Raw genomic sequence first — 24,233 nt, 5'->3', positions numbered from 1 at the left:
GCTCATGTTTAGCCGATCTGTCGGCACCAAATTGCCACAATTGTTGCAAAAGCGCCAGGTGAAACCAGGACAAGGTTAAGGCCACTCACCAGGATAAGAAGATGAAAGCATATGCCGAAACCAAGCGGCGAGCGCAGGAAATACTCCCTAAATAGGTAGTGGCCAAGAAGAGATCGAAGAAAACGGACACCCCCCTTTGAATCCAAACCACTCCAAGTGACAGCAAGAAAAGGGAGCATGGTCAAGGTGACTCTCCCCAGAAAGTCCATTACTCTGAACACATCGCACTTAAAGACCACAGCCTCCATGCAAACAATGACATCTTCCCTGGAAAGACTATGAACCCTGAGATACCAGTAATCGTCCCTCTTGACCTGGCAGAACAAACTGTTAGGGTTTACCAGTCGTTCAGGTCACCTGATAACTAGACCTTGACAGCTTATTGAAGAAATTCAGACTAATGAAGAACTGGGGTCAATGTTTAAACGGGGGAAGGTGTAGAGTCTGGCTTAGGATTGAGGCAGCGAAGCAGCTAAAGGAACATCACGGCCGCCAGAAGCTGGGGGGGAGGGGCAGATGAGGTAATCAGGTGGAAAGTGGCAAGCATGTGATCAGCTCGCTGGCCTAGAAAATAATAAAGCTTACACAGCCATTCATACTGTGTTGTGTCCTCTTTCCACGCAATCGACATCCACAAAAACAGATTTTATCACCAGCGTGGTTTACATTCTCTGTAGTACAGAAAGTAAATATAGTGATTTCTATATAAATTAGCAAGTGTATACTCACAAACCAAAAAAAAAAAAAAAATAGAAACGTCAATTTGCAAATTCTACTCCAATTCACTCCAATAGGTGCACATCATACAAAAGATGGACCACAAAGCTAGTCTAATGGAACTTCAAAAGGCTGACTGATTTCACATCTAAATGTCAAACGGCACCAAGTCCTATCCCCATAAAAGGTGCATAGCTTGGTTGAAATTTGGCATAATGCTCCAGTCAGATGAGCTACTTGGCACATATTCACTACACTATGCAAGCTCTGCCCTTCAGTTTCTGCAATGCCTCCCAAACCTTACATGTACCTTTATACAGTGTTTGTACTAGAAAACAGCTGACCACTACAATGACCTTATGTACGGCTCTGCATATGGATTATCCCGGGGGTCAAAACTCACCTTCTCTCATTCTGTGTGATTGTTCCCTTCTCTAATTTTGCGGCAATTGAAGACAACACCTTGCTGGCATCATTTGCAAAGTCCAAGTCACGCACCTCTGCTGGAGAAACTGGGACAATGGCAAATGCCTCCTTGTCTTCCTTTACTGGGGATGTTCCAATCTAATATCAAAAAAGCATAACAATTATTAGCCTTACTACTAGTCCTTCCTAGAGGGCTAAGGTTACAGAATCAAAGTGCACACTATCATTTGAACCTGGGGCGCTAGAGCCACATCTTAGAGATATGTTGGTTGTAGGGAAGGTAGGGCAAGTCTGATTCTATTGGAACCCCAGAAAGGATTCCAAAGAAAGCAATGTAGTATGGCAGATGTTACAGTTGCTGAATATCATGCAGTTTCAACTTTTTTCTGGTTATTGTCTGGGAGTGCAAAGATCAGACTGAAGCAACAGACTTTCCAGAGTGTGCATATAGGCAGATACATTTAGTACCTAACGTTTGTTAATACATCCTTTAGATGAGAATTTCTCACATTCTCAATGCTATTACTATAAGTATATTTCAATCAATCCCAACCTCAATGCTATTCCCTTTCATAGTTCCAAACCGTACTCTAAATTCTCTACTGTACACTATTACACTCCCGATCCTATAACCCTCAGTTTGACACAGAAACCATAACCCAATTCACTCCAAAGTTTACATGAACCCATCACCTACCAAACCGTAAACCTTACCCAAAATACAAGCGTACTAAATTAACACATTTTATTCCTTTCTACTATTCACAACAATGTCGAAATTAAAATCTACACTTTCAATTTCTTCTAGATTACCATTTTGTACAGATTTCGTAGCAGCTGCTTTTTTGATATTAGTGTTACACATTTGTGTAGCGAAACAGTAAACTGGCATCTCTCATATGGCAGTGAGACTACGATCCTATCCCAATGCGGTGCAGACTCCATATTCGAGACTCTTAACAGGTGCATACCGGTTACTCGTCCTGACAATACTGGGTGTGCTGCAAAGCTATTCCCACTTCTTCCTCACCAAAAAGAATTCCAGAAGAAAAGGTAGATACTTACTCTGAGCATTACTGGCTTCTCCTCATCCTTGTCAATGGGTGTGTTGGTACTGTGGACCCAGGTGTTCGTACAGAGATGTCTAAGCCTTACATAAGAGTTCCTAAAGGAATGGGCAGAAACAATGACTAAGATAAACTCAATAAAAAGGCATCACATGCTATTGCCATTTCTTCATCCAGATGCATTTCTTCACAATCTGATTCAACCCCATCCCTGAAATGAGATGGTTTCCTTTCCAACACAATTTTAAACCTGAGAAACCTTCAGAGGAACCAGACGCCTCAGCAAGAAAGCACTAGCCATGTTATAACTGCATCAATTCAACATCCACCACTAAGCTTCCTTGGTGCAGCCACAACTCATACCATCTGAAAACTTCAAACTGAAAAGCTCTGAACTAATAACTATTTTAGTGAGGTCAGAGGATGAGACTCTGCATCCCAGGCAGTTTCCAGTCTTCAGTTTTTACTGTAAACCTTTGAAACCACTCCACCGGAGCTCACACAACACAAGCCAGCCAAGACCTACATTCCGGATTTTCATTATCCCTCCAATCTGGTGCCATTTTACAATTACAGCCCACAACACTTATCACTCATACGGATGACAAAGAATCAAAGTTTCACAAGATGTCTTTTTCCAAACGTAAATTTTTGTTTGTTGCTAAATACTACCTTGGGACAAGGCTGTCTCCTCCTCGGAGAGTGGTTGGATCCAGCTCAAAGATGGAAGAAATGTCACTCCCTTCGGGAACGGATACCAGTGTATACATCATTTTTTCTTGAACATTTCGGAGTCTGGCTCGAGCAGCTTCCTGCTCTGGATCCATCTGTGGAGAATTGAAAAAATAGACCAATGACCAAAAGATTTTACCACAGAGTATAATCAGTTACTGTAAACAGAAAAATGCAATACCAGGAGTTTTTTATAATCTCTAAATAACTTTCAAAGCTACTTCTACTCAATGCTGCCAGTAGGCCAAAAGACTCCCATACAGCAGCAGAATGGCAACCATATGGCCCCAGCAGGCATACATCTCAGCAAATTCATTTCATAGCGCTGCACGACAGTCAAAAAGAGGCGAATAAAAGTGACAGGGTGCATAATGAGGTGCTGTACTACGAGCACAGCGATAGTCCGATTTCCACCGGATATGGTAACTACTGTAACAATGCGGTTCTGAGGAAATGACAATTGTAGCAAACACTACTCACACTAACCTTTCTTTTACTTATTTACATTACAGATATTCATAACGTAGGTGCAGAGATACTAATAAGCTACGAACCCGTTTGATCAACTGGCAAAGGATTAGAATCCAGGGCTTCAGTTACAAGGTCAGCACCAAGGGCACTAGACCAAATCTTCATACACTTTGTAACTAGGTGTGCACAGTTTTTGCAGTTGAATGGCAACCACAGGATCAGAAAACCGCAACTACAATTGGAAATTACCAAAGCAATCTCTAATCTCAACTCTAGCAGTGTGCAGAACACATTTGGTGCTTAGAACTGTACTAACACAACAGTAAGTTGATTAATGTGTCTTTACTACCAATAGAGCTTTAAATGGGGGCATGTTTAAAGAAAGGATGCATAGGCAACAGCTTAATACAGCTGGTTGACTATGACAAGACCTTAGATTTTTCTTGTCAACAGGAATAATTAAACTTCAAAAAGGCCTGCCACAAAACACAAAATGATGCAACTTTAGGCCCTGCATCCTAGGCCTCAGAGTAGTGTCAAGAAGCACTACAGACAATGGAAACCATCGAAACAATCGTCTGTAGTCCAAAACACAGCATAACAAAATGATTGGCCCAAGGACACTGCTTATTTTTGACAGAACTAAGGGGCAAATAGAGGAAAAGAAACACAAAGTAGTATCTCCTGAGCAATTAGGTGCACCTCTAACACCCTGGCTCTACAGATACAGAAGGAATTCCAGGAAAAATACCGTTTGGTAAGAGCTAAAACGGATAATACCTTAGGAAAGCAATCATTGAAGACAGTGAAACCACAAGAAGACATCGATCTTATGGACAAATAACCATAACCGCACATGCATCAATTATTCGCCAGAAATCAAAACTTTAATGAGGTGTACTACACAGCAAATTCACAGACAACACAGATCTGACATGAGCACGTTTTAGCCATTCTATAACTAGCACAGCAAACTGAGCACAAAAGTCACAATTACTAAACCGAAAAATCCTTCAGTAAAAGGAACACTGACGCTACACCATGCAACCGAAAGCCAAGTGAGCAAGGACTAAACACTTCATTAGTTTGTCAGATGCGAGGTGAACACTTACAGCAGCTTTTAAGCATACAATCCTAAAATGTCAGAAGCCATCTTATACTCTGCGGGTTCTGAAAAGATTAATTTTAATGAAAACTCTGGTACTAAATTTCCATGTTCGCAAACATTAGATGAACCATAGAATATGGGTTATACCCCCTTAAGCACTATAAGGAGAGAACATCTTGATCCTCGGCATTCAGCCAATGAAAATAAAAGTTTGCTCAGTAATAGTCGAGAACCGGACATTATACAGTGGGCACCCAAATACATACTTCCCAATGAAACTAAGCAATTGCTGCATTACGAAAAGGTGGAAGCTCACTCCATGAGACCAAGAAGAACTACTGTAGGACAATGCAGATTAGCTGAGCAACACAGTACCATACATTTAAAGGTTCACATGTTTAAAATAGTGAGTTACACAGGAGCAAGCACTGACCGTTCCCAGGGGATGTATTTTTAAGATGGACAATAGAGAGAATTGAATAGGACAAGTGCACATGTACAGGGAGTCACGAAATGGACACAATGACAAAGTAGATGGGACCAACATTCAGTGCACCATCACTGACAAATCAAGGTAATAGCACATAAGGGCTGTGGTTCACATTCTACTCATAAGCTTAACCCACCAATATATTCTCTGACAAATATAAGTGAGAATGTGTGGACAACCAGATGCCAAAAAGGGATTTATGGTTTGTGCTTTTAACTTAAGCCAAACAAACTAGTAGGAAATAAGACAATGGATGGCATGGAATGGGAGGATTAGTTCAAAACTAGGGTAGTCTACGGTTCACACAACTAAGGTGCGAAATCTCTGGGTATGGCCAGAAGGACTTTTTTCACACTGTACTTACAGATGGGCAAGGCTGCAGGCCCTCCTCCTCATAGTCAGGGTTTACCTGATAGAAGAGAATCATGGGTAAGTGAAAGTCTGTAACCTGTCTGGGTCCTTCATGCGACAACTTCTGTTCAATGTAACCTGCAAGATTTTGCAGCACCTGTAGGCACCTTTCCGTTTGTGATTTTTGCAGAGGTGGTGTAGTCTTTTGAAGATTTTGGGGTCCTATACCACTCATACAACATTTACTTAAGTAGAAGATACAAGAATACAGCCATGAAACACTCCACATGAAACACAGAAAACAAAGTGTTTGTTGGCACACTAATGTGTATTGACATGTGGGACCGCAGCATACCTCAAGTTAAACAAAAAAAATTTGTTTGCGACAGGAATACGCAACAGTCCTTTTAAATGTAAGATTTGCAAAAGAAAGGGGCTTATGGAGATGGATTTACAATCTATAAAATAACTGTTGAAAAAAGTTAATATGGAAGCTACTGACATTCTGTCCACAATGACTTTAAAGAGGGAGCTTTGTTAAACTACGAAAAAGGGACAGGTACTGAAAAAAAGGAAAAAATAAAAATAAAGGGGGAAGTAATGAAAAAGGCCAAGAGCAAAATAATTCTTAAAATATTCTTCAGGCTGCTTGGTTGAAAAGACATACTGGTGACGTAGTTCAAGCTTCTCTAGGAATGCATTCCGCCCATTGCACCATTGTCAGTTTTTTAATTCCCATTTGCTTGCTTTCTATTTGCTTGCTTTATTTGTTTTAGGCTGTCCTGCATGCATTTGCCCAGCACATGGAGCTTTGACCGTTTTCCACCTCTCTGGCTGGCTCCTTGTATTTTTCCACAAATGCCCGCTAGGAGAACTTTTTTTCGCAAGGCACTCCACAAGAGTACGTGTTTTCAGTTGCCTCTTGCATGCTAGTTCAGAAAGCAGTAAACATGCTGTTTTTCTTATGTTAGACTGAGACTCGGAGGGTCGGCCGAGTACAGGGGGGGGGGGGGGGGGGGGGGGGAGGGAGGCCTCCAGTGAGGGCGTCTCCGGCGATCGTACAGACAAGTAACTTCCCCCCCACAGATGGACACCACACAAGGATGAGGTATACACACTTTATATAAGGTTCTTGAGGCAAGGTTATCAGCGATACAGTGGGGTCAGGACACGAGGATCCTCCCAATTCTAGTCTCTGTAGGGAAAGGGGTAGCGGGACAGTCTTGGTACCGGTCTGGTACAGGGGGCGGCAAGGAGCACACAATCCTCGAGCTTAGGGGTCTGCAAGGTCGGGCCGCGGCAGCGCCAGCAGGCTAGGATGAAAGTTCTCGGCAAGGAGGGCCGCGGCAGCGCCAGCTGGCTAGGATGAAAGTTCTTGGCGAGGAGGGCCGCGGCAGCGCCAGCAGGCTAGGATGATGGTTCACGTTGCAGAGGGGCCGCGGCAGCGCCAGCAGGCCAAGGCGATGGTTCACGAGGATGGGCCGCGGCAGCGCCGGCAGGCCAAGACGAAGGTGCACGTTGCAGAGGGCCGCGGCAGCGCCAGCAGGCTTCAGAGGTGGTTCACAAGGCAGGGCTGTGGCAGCGCCAGCAGTCCGTCAAGGATGAGTTCTTCTCGGTGTCTCTCGACTCCAGGATACAACTGCCTTCCTGCTCTGGAGCTGCCCCAGTTATAGGTCTGGTCTCCTTTGATGTCCGGACCCTCGCACTTGGAGGTCGGGAGGTCCGGGATGAGGGAGTCCAGACACCCAGCAGGGGGGTGGAGCCAGCGCCCAGGGAGGCCGAGGCGATCAACACCTGGCGGAGGAGAGCCATTGACACTCCCTCTCCTATTGACCCGCCAGGTGGTCTCTTCACCTCCTGGGTGGATGGTGGTGCCTCGATGTCAGGGCCTGGCCAGGCCCAGGGTTGGGGTCGAGTCAAGGCCACGCGGCCTCGTGATGCAGTGTCCAAAGATGGCGGCTGGGCCGGGGCAATGGTGCCGACGGGGGCCCGGGCCAGCCGATACTGGGGTGTTCGGGAGCTGGAGTTCCGTTGTGGACGGGTTGCGGGTTGCCTCGGTGGGTTGCCAGGATGGTTCTTGTCGGGAATACAGGGAGAGCAGGGTCCGGTCCCCGTCAGGCGGGGAGGGAGCGGGGCTTCCACGAGGCCTGTCCAACATCTTATTTCTTATTCCCTATCTTTCTGCTTGACTGATTCAACCCATCTCTGCTACTTCCTGCTTATCAATCTCGCATGCCTGTGAGGAACAATGTTTGGTCAACAAGATGCTTTATTTTGGTCAGTGCTCCTTACTAATAGTATAACAAATAATCCTTTTCCTCAATTTCACGCCCATACCAAAGGCGCTGGAAGTAGCGGAGTCGGGGTGAACAAGAACCCCCAAAATAACCATGCTGGAGTTCATAAGTGAATAAGTAATTGACAGGCCTTTACATTTTCTTTTTATCTTGTCACATTCTCTGTGCATTCAAATAGATCAAATTTCAGGCTCTAACTTCCAGGGGAGGTTGGTGTTCACTTCTTTATCACTGAAAGCAAAGTGAGAAGCTTTATATGACAATCTTGCTGGGTACTAGGTTTGTGAAAGGAAAAGCTGTAGGATTTTTTTCCTGCAGCTAAACAAAATAAAAATTCCAGTAAATGAATTGTGCAAATATTTCAGAATATATCCGAATTGTGCGATTCCGAAGTGTGGTGGCAACATCTTAACCCTTTGGGTGTTTATGGCGGAAAGGTTCAGTCATGAGCACCAGTGCGCTCCTGTGCTCATGACTGAACCATTCAGTCATGCAGACAGCAGAGAGATTTCCTGTTTTTTTGCCTGGGTAGGTAGGGAAGAGCTTTCCAAACCTCCCCAGGCCCGTTTAGTACTTTCCCTGCAATGACGATCTCTCACATGGCATGCAATCGCCATTGCAACAAAACTGAAACTGTTTGTTTCTCCGTTTCGGTGCTTGTGGGGCTCTCTCAGCCCCCCCAAGCACCAACACAGATGGGAGAGGTATTGCTGGAAAGCGGAGAATCTCCCCTTTCCAATGGTACCCTTCCCTAGTGGATCCATGCTTGGGTATCGCCCCACAAATCTCTCATGTCCACACTGCCCTCCTGTTCTGCTCTTTGATTTATATCAAGGTCTTTGATATTTAAGACACACAGATACCATAAAATGGGTCTATAGGTATTTGTAATGTAGAATGGTATAAAGCACCACTGTAATGTGCATATTAAAAGCAAAACAAGATCAGTTGTAAAACCAAAGTTAGTACTTTTGTTAAGGCCCTCACTAACTGGTACCTGAACTGAGACCCATGTGTCTGGGTGCACTTGATTTCTGGAAAGTGATAAAGTACCAAATATTCCTCTCAAAGTACAATTTTCTTTTTTAAAGGGTCTTATGTGCAACTGGAAGTAATACATCCATGATAGGATCTGTCAACGAGCTTTCTATTGGCCAACCGGGTCTTTTCTCCTATATAAATGAACTTGAATAGAAATAAAACGGATTTATACAACCAATAGATGCAAGAGGAGTATTTAAAGGCATTTACCCTATCATTAGCAAGCAAAGATTAATAGATATGATGCAAACTGTGAGAAGAATGAAAACACAGCTATTTGTATGGACGAAGGAAATAACTTGCTAGGAGCCGCTAGATAAGTGTATTATGGCTATAACTATGTTGGTCGATTGAATGGTTAATCTGGGCTAAACATTTGTGAAAGAATGAATCCTTTACTACTAAAAATTATTTTTACAGCTATGTTAAGTCATTAGCACTAGAGAGAATACAAAAAAACTCTGAAAGGAGATCTGCTTTCAACTCCTATAGTTTTGTCTTTTGGGTTTTGCTTGGTACTTTCTATGTTGCCATTTAGAGGAGTGGCCTGGATAGATTTATTCTTTGCATAGGAAGGAGCAATGCTGATCTCCAGAGCTTTTCCTGGAACAGAATTGTTATCCTATTGTGTACCTTAATATAGTATATGAGTGAACGAACAAGCATTGAAAAAGCAAATAGGTCTCATCTATAATAGAGTTCTTGCCTTTGCTAATGTTTTTTAGCTATGGTGCAAATGTCTGAAAGTAATTTAAATAAACTGTATGACAGCCACTGCTGTCCTCATTGCTGCACTGAAATTAGCGTTGCTGTATAATATGGCTAAAAACATTGATAAAAAAAATAGATCTCGCAAAGGCAAGACCTATTGCCTTTGCCAAAGCTTGGTATAGAATGCCATATGGTTAAGTCATAAGTATTTTTTTAGGGTTTCCAACGGCTGAAGTGCTAATGTTACAGAATGGAGAATGCACTTGTGAGCAGGTGCAAGATGTCCAGATTCCGAAGCCTTTTAGGACCATACATAAACTGTGAAAACGTAACTAGTTGTAGGTAGAGAGTAAAGTCCAATAGGTTACTAGTTTATTACAGTGATGCTTTAGGCTAGGAGTTAATTTGGGTGTAATGATTACAAAAGAGCCAAAACAAAAAACACTGACTGATTAGTACGAATATAGCAATAATTGGAATTCAGTGTGTTTCGTAGACCATTGGGCCCCTGCGTCACTGCACCTCCTGCACCACTCAATCATGGCCCTAGCCCCTGTAAGGTAATGCCACTCGTGACTACATGTTTAGTAGTACAATATAGCAATGATCTGTGTTCAGTGGGTTACCAAACCTTTTGGCCCCTGTGCCAAAGCACCTACTGCAGCATTCAAATCATGACCTCAAATCATGACCCTTGAGCCTGCAAGGTAACTGCACTTTTGACTGCTTATTTAGTAGCAAACTATAGCAATAGGTGATTAGTAGGTTTCCTAGAGCTTGTGGCCCCTGTGCCACTCACCACATCTGCTGCACCATTCAAATCATGGCCCTAGTGCCTGCAAGCGAACTGCTTGTTAGTAGCAACATCTCAAAAATCCATGCTTCGTGCGTTTCCTAAACCGTTTGGCCCCTTACTACTGCACCTGCAGCACAATTAAAAATCTGAAAGAAACAAGTTAGTATTAGATTCCTTACCTTAGAATATCCCCAGCCGTCAGACTGGATCCGGAAAATTTTGCGTAGCAGTACCCTTGTGCGTCGGTAGGAGTCATCTGCGGCGCCGCGTCAGTCGTCCGCGCTGGGATGACGTCGCCGGAGTACTTAGACGCCGCCCTCACGCGCGGACGTCAGTTCTTCTTTTTTCCATGCCAGCAAGCGTAGATCCGGAAAAAGTTGTACCCTTAGTCAATTTTTGACTAACTTTATCAATCCTTTTTGATCCTCTTTCGAAGTCGCTCAACTCAGACGGTGCCGGTAGAGATGCCCGGGTTCAAACCCTGAGTCGACTGCAACCGACTAATGTCGGTTACCAACCCCCATCGCCAGTGCCTTCACTGTCTGGGCCCCGACCACAAGTCCTGCTCCGACTGGCGGGCCCTGACGTCCAAAGCAAGACGGGAGCGGTCCCGCAAGCGACTCGAGCTCCGGTCGAGGGACCGGTCGCGGGGTCAGTCATCATAGCTCTGGGAGTTGTCACCAGTCTTCATGCTCGAAGTCCTAAGGTAAGAGGCACAAGTCGTCGAAGAGGTGTCATCGCTCTTCTGAACTAACCCCCCCACCCAACCCGTCGCAGCCGTGAGGACTAACCTCCTCACTGAGGTCCTTAAACCGCAGGCAAGCTCGGCTGAGCCTCTGCTGCCGTTTGAGGCCTTGTCAGACATTCTTCGGGGCACTTGGTCCAAGCCCGCTACTGGTCCGCCTGTAGATAGGAAAGTGGCCAGGCGCCACCGCCCAGCTCCGGGCGACCCTTGCTTCCTGTCCACCCACCCCACCCCGAGAGCCTGGTCATCCAGGCCGCCAACTCCCAGACCGCATTCCAGACAGCACCCCCCAATCATGAATCCAAGAGGAATAAGCAATACAGGAAAAAGGTATTCTCCTCCCTGAGTCTGGGGTTGCGGTCTGTCAACACCGCGTGCCTTTTGGGCTGTTACACCAACTCTCTGTGGGACACGGTCGCGGACGTACTGCAACAATGTCCGGAGGGGGTCCTGACTAAACTCGCCCAAGCCCTTGCGGAGGGTCGAGATGCGGCACGGTATTCCATCCGGTGTGGGCTGGATACCACAGACTCACTGGGCAGAGCGATGGCAATGACTGTGGCAAATAGTCGCCACGCCTGGTTAAGGTCCGCCAACTTTTCGGCTGATGTCCAAATACCCTTATAGACATGCCGTTTGATGGCCGTCGCCTCTTTGGCGACAAGGCAGACCATGCGCTTGAGCGCTTTAAGGACTCCAGGGCTACGGCCACGTCTTTGGGCCTCTTGGACCCGCACCAGCCAACGGCTGCCTTGAGCTCCTTTCGTGGCCAAGGAAGGGGCGCCCCCACACGTCCTGACAGCCACGGCCCGCAGACTACCATCCAGCGCGGTGGCGGACGTGGAAACAGCTGTGGCGGCGGTCAGGGACAACAGCGAGGCCAGTCCACACCTGCCCCTGCAACATCCTCCTCAAAACCCTCCTAGTCCGAGCTTTCAGGCCCATGTGACGCCAGTGGGGGGCAGGGTTCGCCATTACCACCTCCACTGGCGCACTGTCACATCGGACAGGTGAGTGCTGCAAATCGTCCGAAGGGGCTACTCCCTCTCCTTCGAGGCGACACCTCCAGCCATGCCACCGCAGTACCACCGAGTGTCGGGGGATCACTTGAAACTTCTACAAGAGGAAGTTACGGCCCTCTTGGCCAAGGGGGCCATCGAGCACGTTCCTGGGCCAGAAGTAGGGTGTGGTTGTTACTCAGACTACTTTCTGGTACCCAAGAAGGGCAAAGGGGGCCTACGCACTATCTTGGACCTGCAGAACGTCAACAGCTTCCTCCGGAAGGAGAAGTTAAAGATGCCGACACTGGCTCAGGTCTTAGCTCCCAGGACCCAGGAAACTGGATGGTAGCGTTGGACTTGCAGGACGCTTATTTTCATATCCCCGTCCTGCGGCCCACCTGCGGTTCACAGTAGGCCACAAGCACTTTCAGTTTACCGTGCTCCCCTTCGGCCTTACCAGCGCACCACGGGTGTTCACGAAAGTGATGGCGGTGGTCGCAGCTCATCTGCGCAGGTTAGGGGTTTCAGACTTCCCCTACCTCCACGACTGGTTGTTGAAGGTGGGCTCGCCCCAGACAGTCAGCCACCTCCAGACTACGGCCGACCTCCTGCACCTGCTGGGGTTCTCCATCAATGTGCCAAAGTCACAACTGTGTCCCTCTCAGAAGCTCCTCTTCATCGGAGCGGTTCTAGACTCGGCGCAGTTTTGAGATTATACTCCCGAACAGCGGGTTCGGGATATTCAGGCTCTGATTCAGATCTTTCAGCCGTTATCCCGAGTGTCAGGTTGACGCTGCGGCTTCTGGGGCTGATGGCCTCCTGCATCCTTCTGGTGCATCACGCCAGGTGGCGGATGCGGGCTCTGCAGTGGGACCAGCATCAGGGCAACTTGTCAGACCATGTCTTGATCTGAGGGCACTGCAAGACAGTTGCAGTGGTGGCTCACTGACTGCGATTGGGTCAGCGGCAGATCCCCAGGTCATCCTTGTGGCTCCGGACTGGGCACAAAGATACTGGTATCCCGAGCTACTCCGCATGTCTGTCGATCCCCCGATTCGTCTGCCTCTTCAGGAGGACCTTCTGTCACAGCAGCAGGGGACGGTCCTCCACCCGAACCTGTCCAGTCTCCACCTCCATGCTTGGAGATTGAGCGGCCACAGTTGAGGCCATTTCACTTGCCTCCTGAAGTTTGTAATGTGATTCTGGCAGCTAGGCGTTCCTCCACAAAGTCGGTATACGCCTGCAGGTGGAACAGATTTGTGGCATGGTGCACAGCAGTGGCTGTGGATCCACTCTCTGCCACCCTTTGAGGTTCTCCTCAGCTTTCTTTCTCTTGCCCAGCAGGGCTCTGCTCTGGGCACAATCAAGGGCTACCTTTCTGCCCTTTCCGCCTTCTTAAGGCTACCTATCAGCCTTCTTTCTTCAAGTCCCTGATTGTAAATAGGTTCTTGAAGGACATCACTCATATGTTTCCCCCTGCTCCTTTCGTGATGCCCCACGGACTTGAACCTGGTTCTGACTTACCTGATGTGCTCCTTTTGAGCCGCTTCATAACTGTCCTCTGTCTTCTTACTCTTAAGACCACTTTCCTGGTTGCCATCACTTCTGCCAGGAGAGTGAGTGAGCTCCAGGCTCTTTCCTCCAAGCCTCCTTTCCTTTCTGTCCATCCGGACAAGGTTGTGTTGCAGACAAGACCCGCTTTCCTGCCCAAGGTAGTCACAGCCTTCCACATTGGGCAGTCCATCACTTTGCCCACCTTCTTTCCGCCTCCACATACCTCTAAAGAGGAAGAGCGGCTCCACCATCTGGACCCGAAACGTGCGCTCTTATTCTATCTGGATCGCACACGCCAGTTCTGGGTGAATGACCAACTCTTTGTTGGTTACATGGGCACTAAGAAGGGACAGGCGGTGCACAAACGGACCATCTCTCGGTGGGTCGTGTTGTGTATCAAGGCATGCTACTCTTTGGCTAAGAAGGAGCCTCCTGTTGGGCTGAGGGCCCATTCCACTCGGGTCATGGCGGCTACTACTGCCCTGGGCCGGGGAGTCCCCTTGCAGGACATATGTCAGGCAGCTACGTGGGCCTCGCTGCACACTTTCGCAAGACACTACTGACTGGACAGCAAAAGTCCAGAGGGATGGCTTCTTTGGCCGTTCCGTCCTCCAGGACTTTCTGGTGGGATTATTGGTTCGCAGACCAACCACCGGGGGTGGTATTGCTGGGGTATCTATTCTAAGGTAAGGAATATAATACTAACCTGTTTCTTTCAGATGCACAAGTTACTTACCTTCGGTAACGATATATCTGTAAGAAACAGTAGTTAGTATTAGATTCCTTACCGCCCCACCCATCCTCCCCGTTCTGCGAACCGATATCTAGGGTTAAGGTCATCCCCTTTCAGGGCCCTAGTTTCAAGGCACCAGTGTTGGTTTTTATCATGGCTCTGCGTTTCTGGTGCGGAAAAGCGGTGTATAAGAACTGACGTCAGCGCGCGAGGGTGGCGTCTAAGTACTCCGGCAACGTCATCCCGGCGCCGAAGATGGACGCGGAGCCGCAGACTACGCCTACCGACGCTTAAGGGTACTGCTATGCAAAAGTTAACGGATCCAGTCTGACGCCTGGGGATATTCTAAGGTAAGGAATCTAATACCAACTACTGTTTCTTACAGATACATAGTTACCGAAGGTAAGTAACTTGTGCATCATGATCCTAGTGCCTTCAAGGACAAATGATTAAATTGTTTCTATCCCGTAAAGTATGGGTTCCGTAAAAAACACAGTTGCAGACCAACACAATTGCTTTAATAAAAAGTGCATTTAAACGTATCCAATACTCCAAAACGAGTTGCCACAGATGTCAAAGCATATGCTTTACATATCAAAGTGAAAACCAACCATCTTAATCGATCAGATTTCGTACTCCTGTGAAAATATGTGGACATGAAAATCTGAAATCAGCTGAAGAATTTAGGAGCACAATCAGGTGTCCCAATTTGACCAAGCATTGATCCTTTTGGGAATGACCCTGCATCATAAAATAGGTGTACCCTGATCCAAGTGCCCGACTACATGCAAAACTGGTATCCACCTTAATTTGGCCCTCCCTAATCTAGCATGCCTGTAGAGGTATGTGCTTGAAAATGTTAAGCCCGAAACTTGTTCTGATAAAAGGGGGACACCAAGCGCACCTTCATGGTGGGACCGACCACTATCAATGACATTGGTGCCTCACAAAGAGGTGGTGAGACTGTACGCTCGGTTTTGTCAATCAGTGTGACTAGGCCTTTTTCTCTACGTCAGCAGAAGCATGTCCTACTGACCCCTTTTGTGTAAAGATTTGCAGTTATTTGAAACCAAAAAATTAGGCATATTGTGTATATTTACAGTCCTCACACAATACCAGTGTGGAATTCTACCCATATGCTATAGGAGTGTATGACTGAGTAATGCAGCGGTCCATCGTGGATGTCTCTGCTTTGGCATGGCACAAGATGGAGGATGAGGACAGTTTCCCCAGAAAGTGGAGGTCTCTTTCCTGTATTCACATAGGTGGATACTGGTGAGCCTAACACTACTCTTAGGGAGGGTGGAGGTCAGAGCAAGTTTTAGAAATGCAATGAGAACCTAGTTAGCAAATGGCTTCCAATTACTTCTTCCTGAACACTGCCATTTGGTAGATTTTCGGAGTGGGGTAGCCCTTTTGGCTCATCACTGCTTCAAGAAGCCAGATGACAGTCAGTTGTATATATGGACTTTAAAAAGCCTTCATTTTGAATACTCCCATTTAGAGCCAGGCCCATTGCCACCTGCTATGAGAGCCATCACCTTTAACCAAAAATCAGCCAGAAAATGGCATTTGAAGGGAAAAAAGAAAAAAAAATTCAATGAGAAACCTTATAAAGGGGATCTACATGATCTGAAAAATGCGTGTATAAGTGGGATGCCAACCACCTTACTTTGCTTTAGTTCCAAGTTCATCTTGACCGCAGAATGGGGTGCTCCGCAGAATACTTGAAGAGCTGTGGTGTTATCCGGTTTGGGGTATAAGTGGCAGTCAGTCTGCCAGATGTGAGGGAACATTAATGAATTGTGCACTTATTACTGAAAGAGCAGAGGGTAGGCCTAAAGTGCCTAGAAGCCTGCCTGCTGAGAGAAGGAAAGCATTCTTGGCTGGCTGGTGAGGAACACCCAGAGAAAGCTACTACAGAGTGCGAAACCAGGAGAGATGTGAAGGGGACTCCCAGTCTTAACTGTTCCCATGTGAGCAGCATTTATCAAACTAAAGTACCACTGGGTCACTCGGAAATAAGTGGCGAGATTGAGACTAGTGGAGCCGCTGAAGACGTCAGAAGTGAAATTACATCGCTGCCAAAGCCTGAATGCAGCTACGTAGGTCTGCCCCACTGACTTAATTCTGCACACCTATGCCTAATCTTTGCCTATGATCTGTGTGTGTTGGGAGACTGCAGTCATGGGATCTCGACCATAGCACAAAGTTGGAAAGGGTGGTTAGCACCTCACTGATAAAAATGACTTAGAATCTAAGCCTGTATTTCAATGCGATTGAACTGCTTAATATTTAGTTTTGCCTTGAGATCAAAGTACATAAGATAAGCACTGGGCTGGACAGTGTCTGCATCTGTTGCTGAACTTCAGCTCTGAACTCTTTTCCTCCATGCAACCTTCTTGTGACGGATTGCCCACACTAACCAGAGTCAAATGTGGAAAAGGTTCTACTTGGAACAGTTTGCTAAGCCATAGTTGGACAGTGCGAGGACATGAAATGCACACATTCACTGACCCTCCACAGCAGTGGCTCAGTCACATTAGTCTGTCCTATGGCTCCTTCAATGGGGTCCAACAGTCTTATAATTCAGGAGGTCAAAACCAGATGAGAAACCTTAGTTGAGGGAGACAGACAATCCAGAATACATTTATTTAACATAACTGCTGGATTTCTAAACTTCTAGCACATTCGTAAAGCACTCACTCTGCCTCCCCCTGGGACAGAAATGATGTTTGGTCACATCAGTCAAGCCAGATTCCACATACAATCCATCAGCGTGGACCTTTTTGGGTCCAGAAAGCAATTATCCACGACAGGTCAAGTGCTTCAGGAGCGGCACATTAGAGTTACCATTGGAAAGGAGTGAACACTTTTCTCAGAGTAAAATTGGGTTGCAATAAGCAGATGTGCACGTGGAGATTCCCTGCCTTGTGATAGGAGTCCTTCTAGTATAGCTTCCTCAACATTAAATAGTCTCAAACACCATCACAGTGAAGGTCTCTAAAATAGAACATCCTAAAGAGTGATTTGCTCCTCTGGCCAAAGACTAAGGTAAAAAAATGGGTATCTTGATGAACAGAAGGCAGAGAAGAATGAAGGAGCTGCAACAGCATCTGAGGGTAGGTGTGATGCATTAAGTCAAGAAAGCCTAATGTTCTGCTTTCCTCCCATCCTAGTCTGATTTTAAATAAGAGCCATTTCAGCAAAAATGTTCCTTCTCCGATTGTAAAGAAGCTTGTACAACTCCAGAAACCATGACGAGGAGGGAGACAGCCTGCATAAATCAATCCAGGCCTAAGGGTTTGAAAATGTTGACGTTCCGACCCAACAACTGCGTAGTGTGTTGATTAAGCCAGCATGCGGGTATTCATCAGGATAAAATAGACTGGGTAAGGCAACCTATGGTTGGGTGCAATACTGCGGTCCCCAACATGATAATGTTCAGACCCTACACGGGGCCAGGGTTCTTTAATTCCTAATGCTCCTGAATGGTAATTCACCACAGTGGTGTTAGTCCATGAATAATATGTTCAAACTGATTAGATTCAAAGTTGAAGCCAAGTGAATTCAATGTGGAAGCAACATACTAATTAATCACAGTTTGCATCTCATCATGCAGGACGCTGCAGTCCTCACAAAAACCGCATCTGTTGGCGTTGCATCATCAACATTTTCAAACCCCTAGGCCTGCATTGATTTATGCAGCTCATTCCTGGACAGTGAATTCAGAATCTATGATCACTATCCCCCCCCCCCAAAAAAACTATCTTTAAGAATATATATATTTACACTGAAGTTATATCAGCCAGTGTTCACCTGAGAAAAATAATTTGTTTTCCTTCACTTTGATGTTTCCCCCTCTTTTCTTCTACTTCACTTTTGCACATGAGCACCTTCAACAAAACACTTTTCTATGGACCTCTTTTGAGCAACCTTTTAAAACTCGTGTTTCAATGTATGTATATCAAAATATAAAATGTTAGTTTGTTTCTCTAACGAAGTGTTGTCCTTTGTTCTCTGGTATACTTACTGGTCTCTCTCGTATTTTGACCAACCCATTTGGTAGAAATTGTAATATTGTTTTAGATTTATTTTCGTTCTGACAAAAGTAGGACCATTAGGACCACCTTGTTTTCTGTATCACATTGTACCCAGGTCAGTTGGTTTACCGTGGGTTACACCATTATTTTGTAACAGCCTATCGCTGTACCACTGCAGATGGTGGAAATAAAATAATGGAAATCACATGGCTAGAATGCAGAAAGTGTGTTAGTGCAGTTATTGTTGTATGTGAAAGTGCTTACTGCATCAGCTTTTCCTCTGGCGTGAGTGATCGCTGTGCCTTAGCCATATCCTACGGCATCATTGACATTCCATGCTCTATGAGCAGGAAAGATATGAAGTCAGTTCTGCTGATACCAAGTGTTAACTTCTTTGGGTCAGCCCGCCTCGTTCTTCTGATTAATGTGGAATAAAACTGCCAAGTAGTGAGTAGTCAATTAATTCCCACAGACCCAATTTTGGGAACATTTTTCTTCAAGTCATGTTTCACCTTTTAACAGTGAACTCCTTTTACTGTTTTAATCTGCGGTCACAGCGTTAACACCAATTAGGGGAGTACTGAGCTGGAGCAACCAGCACACCAATCTGTTCTAGATCTTTAAACGTCTGCTCCTTCCCATGAATGCAAGCTATGCATGACTAAACAACCTGGTAAACCCTTTTTCAAAACCTGTTTTGAACCAACAATTATGGTTTAAAAGCACAGACCCGTTGTGACTCCCTGATCACCCTCAACTTACCTGGAGATGCATATCGGGGACAAAGCCAGACACCGCAGGGCGTATTATTGGTTTGTTGTCATGGGTTTTGATAGACTTTAATCAGAATTGTACATACAGAAGAATACCACATTTTTTTTTAAAAGGCTTTATTTCAATAAAAGTTCAATTCAGAATTAAAAAAATAGCAGATATTAAAATCATAGATATAGCATTAGCAAATAATGTACTACCATTCAAAATAAAATTTGTGTTTGTGATGTAATTATGAAATAACATGAATTCCATTGTACACTCATGTTCAAGCCTAAACGTATTCTACTTTCTATGAAGCACCATCTACTCAAGTGTATACACTAAATGGAAGCATAATATCAATAAGTGCAATGTGAATTTCAGTACGATAACTGAAATAAATGCATCAGCTATTGCAAATACCCAATGGCTTGCACGGCCTACGCAAATGAACAAAAAGGGGGGGAACCCCAACAGACATAAGGCAAAACAGGACTAGTCCATTCTTTGTCACTATTCCAGTTTGGGCAAATCAATGCTTTTAAGCCGCCCTCGGGAGGACTGTGTTTGAGTTTAGAATCACATTTGTGCTTGATGTCCGCATTGGAGGACTACTCCCAGAAAGTTGAAATATTAGTCAGGCACAACCCTTGAGCCATAGACATGAGATACTGCTTTGTACAGCACGGTAACAGGAAAATCCAAGAGAGCCCATCTGCACACTGGCCATGCTCAATAGGGCTCACTCTGCAGCAGGCAAACACTCCAAGATATATTCTAGATCAATCATGAGCTCAAAGGATTTTACAGCCGCACTAAACAAAGCGGACAGCCTTGAGATGTGTGTCAGACTTTTGAGGAACAAACATTCAACAAATGAAAACTGACAATTTAGAGCAGCAAAATTAGAAACATTTTCCACTGGTCACTGAGGATCTGTCTTGCTGCTAAAGACACTTACTACTACAGTTCTTCATCCATGGTAAAGACAAAACCTGCATGACCCGTCCTGTGCACTTACCTCAGCTGCCAGGTAATGTCCAGTAGCAAGATGCTTAAATCGGAACAAGCTATTCCAGTATCCTGCCCCACCGCGACATGGGTCATGCTGCACCACCTGTTGACAGAGGCAAGACGAGAACCCAGTCAGAACAGCAGAATAGCCACAACACTAACCTACAGTCTGTAAACCATTTCCTCCCTGCATTTCTAACAGAATATGCTAACATTAAATGTCAGGTTTAAAAAGACAAGCTAAGGAGGCATTATAAGACTGGATCATATCCTAAGACATAACTGGTGTGCACCAGCTGTTGGCCTTTGCTAGGCTAACATCCTTAACGCTGTGTGCAGTGATTTGCAGGCAGAGCCATAGTGACTGAAACCAGTCCTTTTCCTCATGACTGCATAGATCCTAAATATTGTCCTAAGGCACAGAGGCTGGCAGTTACTGAATCTCACGCTTTAGCTGAACTAGAACATTTTATACAAATCGCTGATGCCAAGAGATGTGATCGATGAAAGATATAGCCTGAGAGCTCTTCAATCGTGCATCAGCCTGTGAAACATGCAGCTCAAAGAATGAAGTGCAGGCTGTGCTCCGAATCATGACAGGTGACATATGTAGGCTTTTACAGTAGGACAATATACAGCTACATAGATGGAAATGCCCCACCTGTGTAGCAAACCCCATGGCTAATCAATGTCTACAGCCTTTCACAGCATGATGCTGGGAACACAATTAGTATCGCACTCAAAATGCAAATACACACCTCAAGTGAAGATTGGAAAATTAAATGTTGAACAAGAGTACAAAAGGAGAAACACAGTAATTATCACCAGTTTTAAAAATACACATGACTGAAAGGAAAATCTGCAGTTTGGAGATTTTAGCACCCGCCTCCCTTTCTCCCCATAATTAACTTCTGCAGAAGCTGAAGGGAAGCATTGCAGGCTTCGCATCACAGCTCCGATTCTAGGGTCATGATGGGAATTAACAAGCGTGGTTATAAAAGCAAAAAAAAACTATTCTACAGTCAAAGGCAAAGAATGAGGAACAGCCCTGACGCACTTCAGGATACCAACTGCAAGGGCAACAAAATATATTTTACTGCAGTCCTGCTCTGAAAATAATGGGAGCAAACATGACCGGCTACATCTTTAAGGTTTGGACGGTGGTCAAATGTGGGGTGGAGGGGCAATGTGTACTAAGAACCCATCACCTGCACAAGGGGGGAGTCGGCTGCATGAACACACAGAATCACTATTATTTTGCAGCATTTGATACTGGAGCTTGTAGTTTGGGGACATGGCCGACATGCAGTCTCAATAAGTGGTGAATGTCTGTACCTCCACCTCCCATAGCGCCTTGGAGCTGGTTGCAGAGGTTGCGGACTGGCGCCCAGTAGTCCTTAGGAAGACATGCTGTATCTTGCGGTGCTCGTCACAGGTAAGGAACTTCTCCTGCTCAGCGTGGAAGAGTCGTACTACATCACCCTAGAAGAAAGGGGGACAATTGAGACAGACATTACTACGGCTTGGAAAACTGTGATAGGGTTGAAAGGAACAGTGGGTAGAAAAAGACACTAAACACACTTTACCCCCTTGAGGATGTCATCTTTGTTGTCACTCCACTTCATGAACAGAACTATTTTCCAGCTGGTATTGCAGTTTACAGAATTCACCTGCAGGGAACCAACAAAAATGTCAGTATACAAAGGAGACATGCATCATTCAGCAGAATCGAGTCTGGAATCTTACAGACCAAAGGAACAGCAAGTTCATTAAGCTCCACAGACTTCAGGGTCCGTTGCTTCTAAACCTCTGTTTTGCGCTATAACAGCAGCATCCTTTCAGAGCGATGCACAGGAGGGATAAGGTTATCTGGAAGAAGTTACCCTGGTTTGTAAACCCGTTTGGTACCTGCTACTGAACTAAGACTAACCCTTCAGGAGCACTATCTGGGTTAAGGAAAAGTCAGAAAACAGATGCAGTAGGTAAGGATGAAAGAGGGCTCCCATACCAATGACCAGATGGAGGATCAATGAGCTCATAGTAAGCTCATGGATTTAAAACTATTGACATGATCAAGGACAGCCCTCAAAACTCAATTTATTTATAATAAAGTTATTATACCAATCCCAAAGGAACCTATTTGCCAGCCTCCATAAAGAAACCCTGTACATAATTGTGGGTAGAACTGCAATAAAATCTGTTTGCAGACAGAACTGAGAACCTAATCACGGTTAACCTAGACAAGAACTACAATATGCTAACTCTGGCTCTCACTACTTATTTTAGGCTCTGTCCGATATGATAGGAGTTACATGAAGAGGTAGATATTAAGTGTTCCCGATATCAGAAAACTGTAGAACAAAGGTCAGAGAAAACTATTGACATATTGAAGAACTGAAACTAAAGGAATGATGTGGTTAATGGATTAAAAACTCCCAAAGTTGGACTAGCATATTTCACTCTGCAGCTAGAAGTCCGATGAGATTACGTAGAATGGAAATAGTAAACTAAACAGTTGGTTCTGGCATACACCATGTTCCATGACATTTGAAGAGCAAATCTGGTTACCTAGGTTAGTATCCATAAATCATTTATGGTCTTTATTCTCACAAACTTTCTGAATCAAGAGTTTGGATTAACTCGGGGTAGAGGCTGATCAGAATGTTTTTTATTAACCAAACAAAAACTGATAGTATATATTTACATAAAAAGAAACTTTGCTCCTCAAACCATCTAGTGGTAGAAGCGAGGACAATAACATGTCAGTGTAGGTGGAATGGCAACAAAGATCCCAGAACATGCCTCACACTGCCATTAACATATCCCGTACTTCTCTAGAATTGCGGGGTAAAATGTAGGTGGATTTATATGAAAGGGGAGAAGGCTGCAACTCTCGTGATTCACTGAATTGGACAACATATGCCGCAAGTCTGTTGAAGACAGGTTCTGTAATTTCGCCAAAATATTAAATCTTCTGCTCACATACAGAATTTGTCACTCTGCAGCCATACATTGCCCTTCTTATATGGCGTTTATCTTTATTAATTTAACAGATAATTTATTTCACGGAGGATGTAGCCCAACGGCTAGAGCAGTCGACCTCTATGTTAGGGAACCAGGTTGGCAGAAACGCTCAACATCCTGTGATTCTGGGCAAATCACAATCTCCCCTTGCCTAACAAAAAGAATGTGTCCATCTAACGCAATTGGTGCTCGGTAAAGCGATCCGATACATTCGGGTTGAGTTCGCACTATGTAAAACTAGAAAAAATAAATCACTACTCGAAAGCTTCTAATAAATCAATGTTGCATGTATTTGATCAACTATTACCTACAGTAGTATAACGCACCCAAACTGTGTGCCAACCCATGCCGGAGGACCGAACAGGGTGCCCTGCTATAAAGAGAACCAGAGAAGAACTTCATTTGAAAGTATCAAAACTCGGCATTTCACCTACTCTAATCTGTGCCACTGCGCTCCATGCTACGGCACGCCACTATTTTGCTCTGCCATTGCACTCCGGGGCACTGCATGCCACAGTACTATTCTACTCTGCACCATTGCATTCTACTCCCACCACACTGTACCCCCCCCTACAATCCCACACTTCGCCAATCCAGAACACGAAGCCACTCTGCACAACTCACTGCACCAATCCATGACACTACTTACTATTCCACTCTCACATTACTCCACTCTATGACAATCTGCTACTCTCTATAAAACACCCTCTATGCCACTCCATGCCCTTCCATTCTATGACACTACTCCCTCCAAGACGCAACGCCACTCCACGCTCCTTTACCCCTATTGGCTTCGGCAATGCTTGCTTGATAAATAAACTATAATTTGTTCAAAAGTTTGCATTGTCTGGCAAGCGGTGTTCAGTGCATCTTTTACATATGTTTTTCCCACATTGCGCAGAGTCAGTGAGCAAAAGAATTACTTTTAAGTCACTGTTATTTGTGCAAAAAGTAATTCACTCACCTAGACCCACCAGCCCCCCAACACAAGATCTCGTTTTGCACTACCTGAGAACAGCTGGTCAGCTTTCCTTTGTAGTACATAGGTTTCGAATAAAAACTTTGACCATTGCCAGGCAAAACTAGACAAACCTCC

At 45.2% G+C, this 24,233-nt stretch overlaps 1 protein-coding gene across 1 annotated transcript in view; it reads right to left on the bottom strand.

Annotated features, from left to right (window-relative positions):
* The window catches only part of ITPR1 (inositol 1,4,5-trisphosphate receptor type 1), a 1,666,678-nt gene that overhangs the window by 1,102,840 nt on the left and 539,605 nt on the right, over window positions 1-24,233 (bottom strand). Inside the window, exons 8-13 of the mRNA XM_086939209.1 lie at window positions 21,700-21,783; window positions 21,449-21,595; window positions 20,121-20,216; window positions 2,943-3,097; window positions 2,269-2,368; window positions 1,181-1,341 (exon numbers count right to left, since the gene is read on the bottom strand). Of these exons, the coding sequence (XP_086795335.1) occupies window positions 1,181-1,341; window positions 2,269-2,368; window positions 2,943-3,097; window positions 20,121-20,216; window positions 21,449-21,595; window positions 21,700-21,783 (743 nt within the window). The remainder of the gene's footprint in view (window positions 1-1,180; window positions 1,342-2,268; window positions 2,369-2,942; window positions 3,098-20,120; window positions 20,217-21,448; window positions 21,596-21,699; window positions 21,784-24,233) is intronic.

This window comes from Lissotriton vulgaris, chromosome 9, assembly GCF_964263255.1.
Source record: "Lissotriton vulgaris chromosome 9, aLisVul1.2, whole genome shotgun sequence".
NCBI lineage: Eukaryota > Metazoa > Chordata > Amphibia > Caudata > Salamandridae > Lissotriton > Lissotriton vulgaris.
This window is presented reverse-complemented; position numbering and strand designations above follow the sequence as displayed.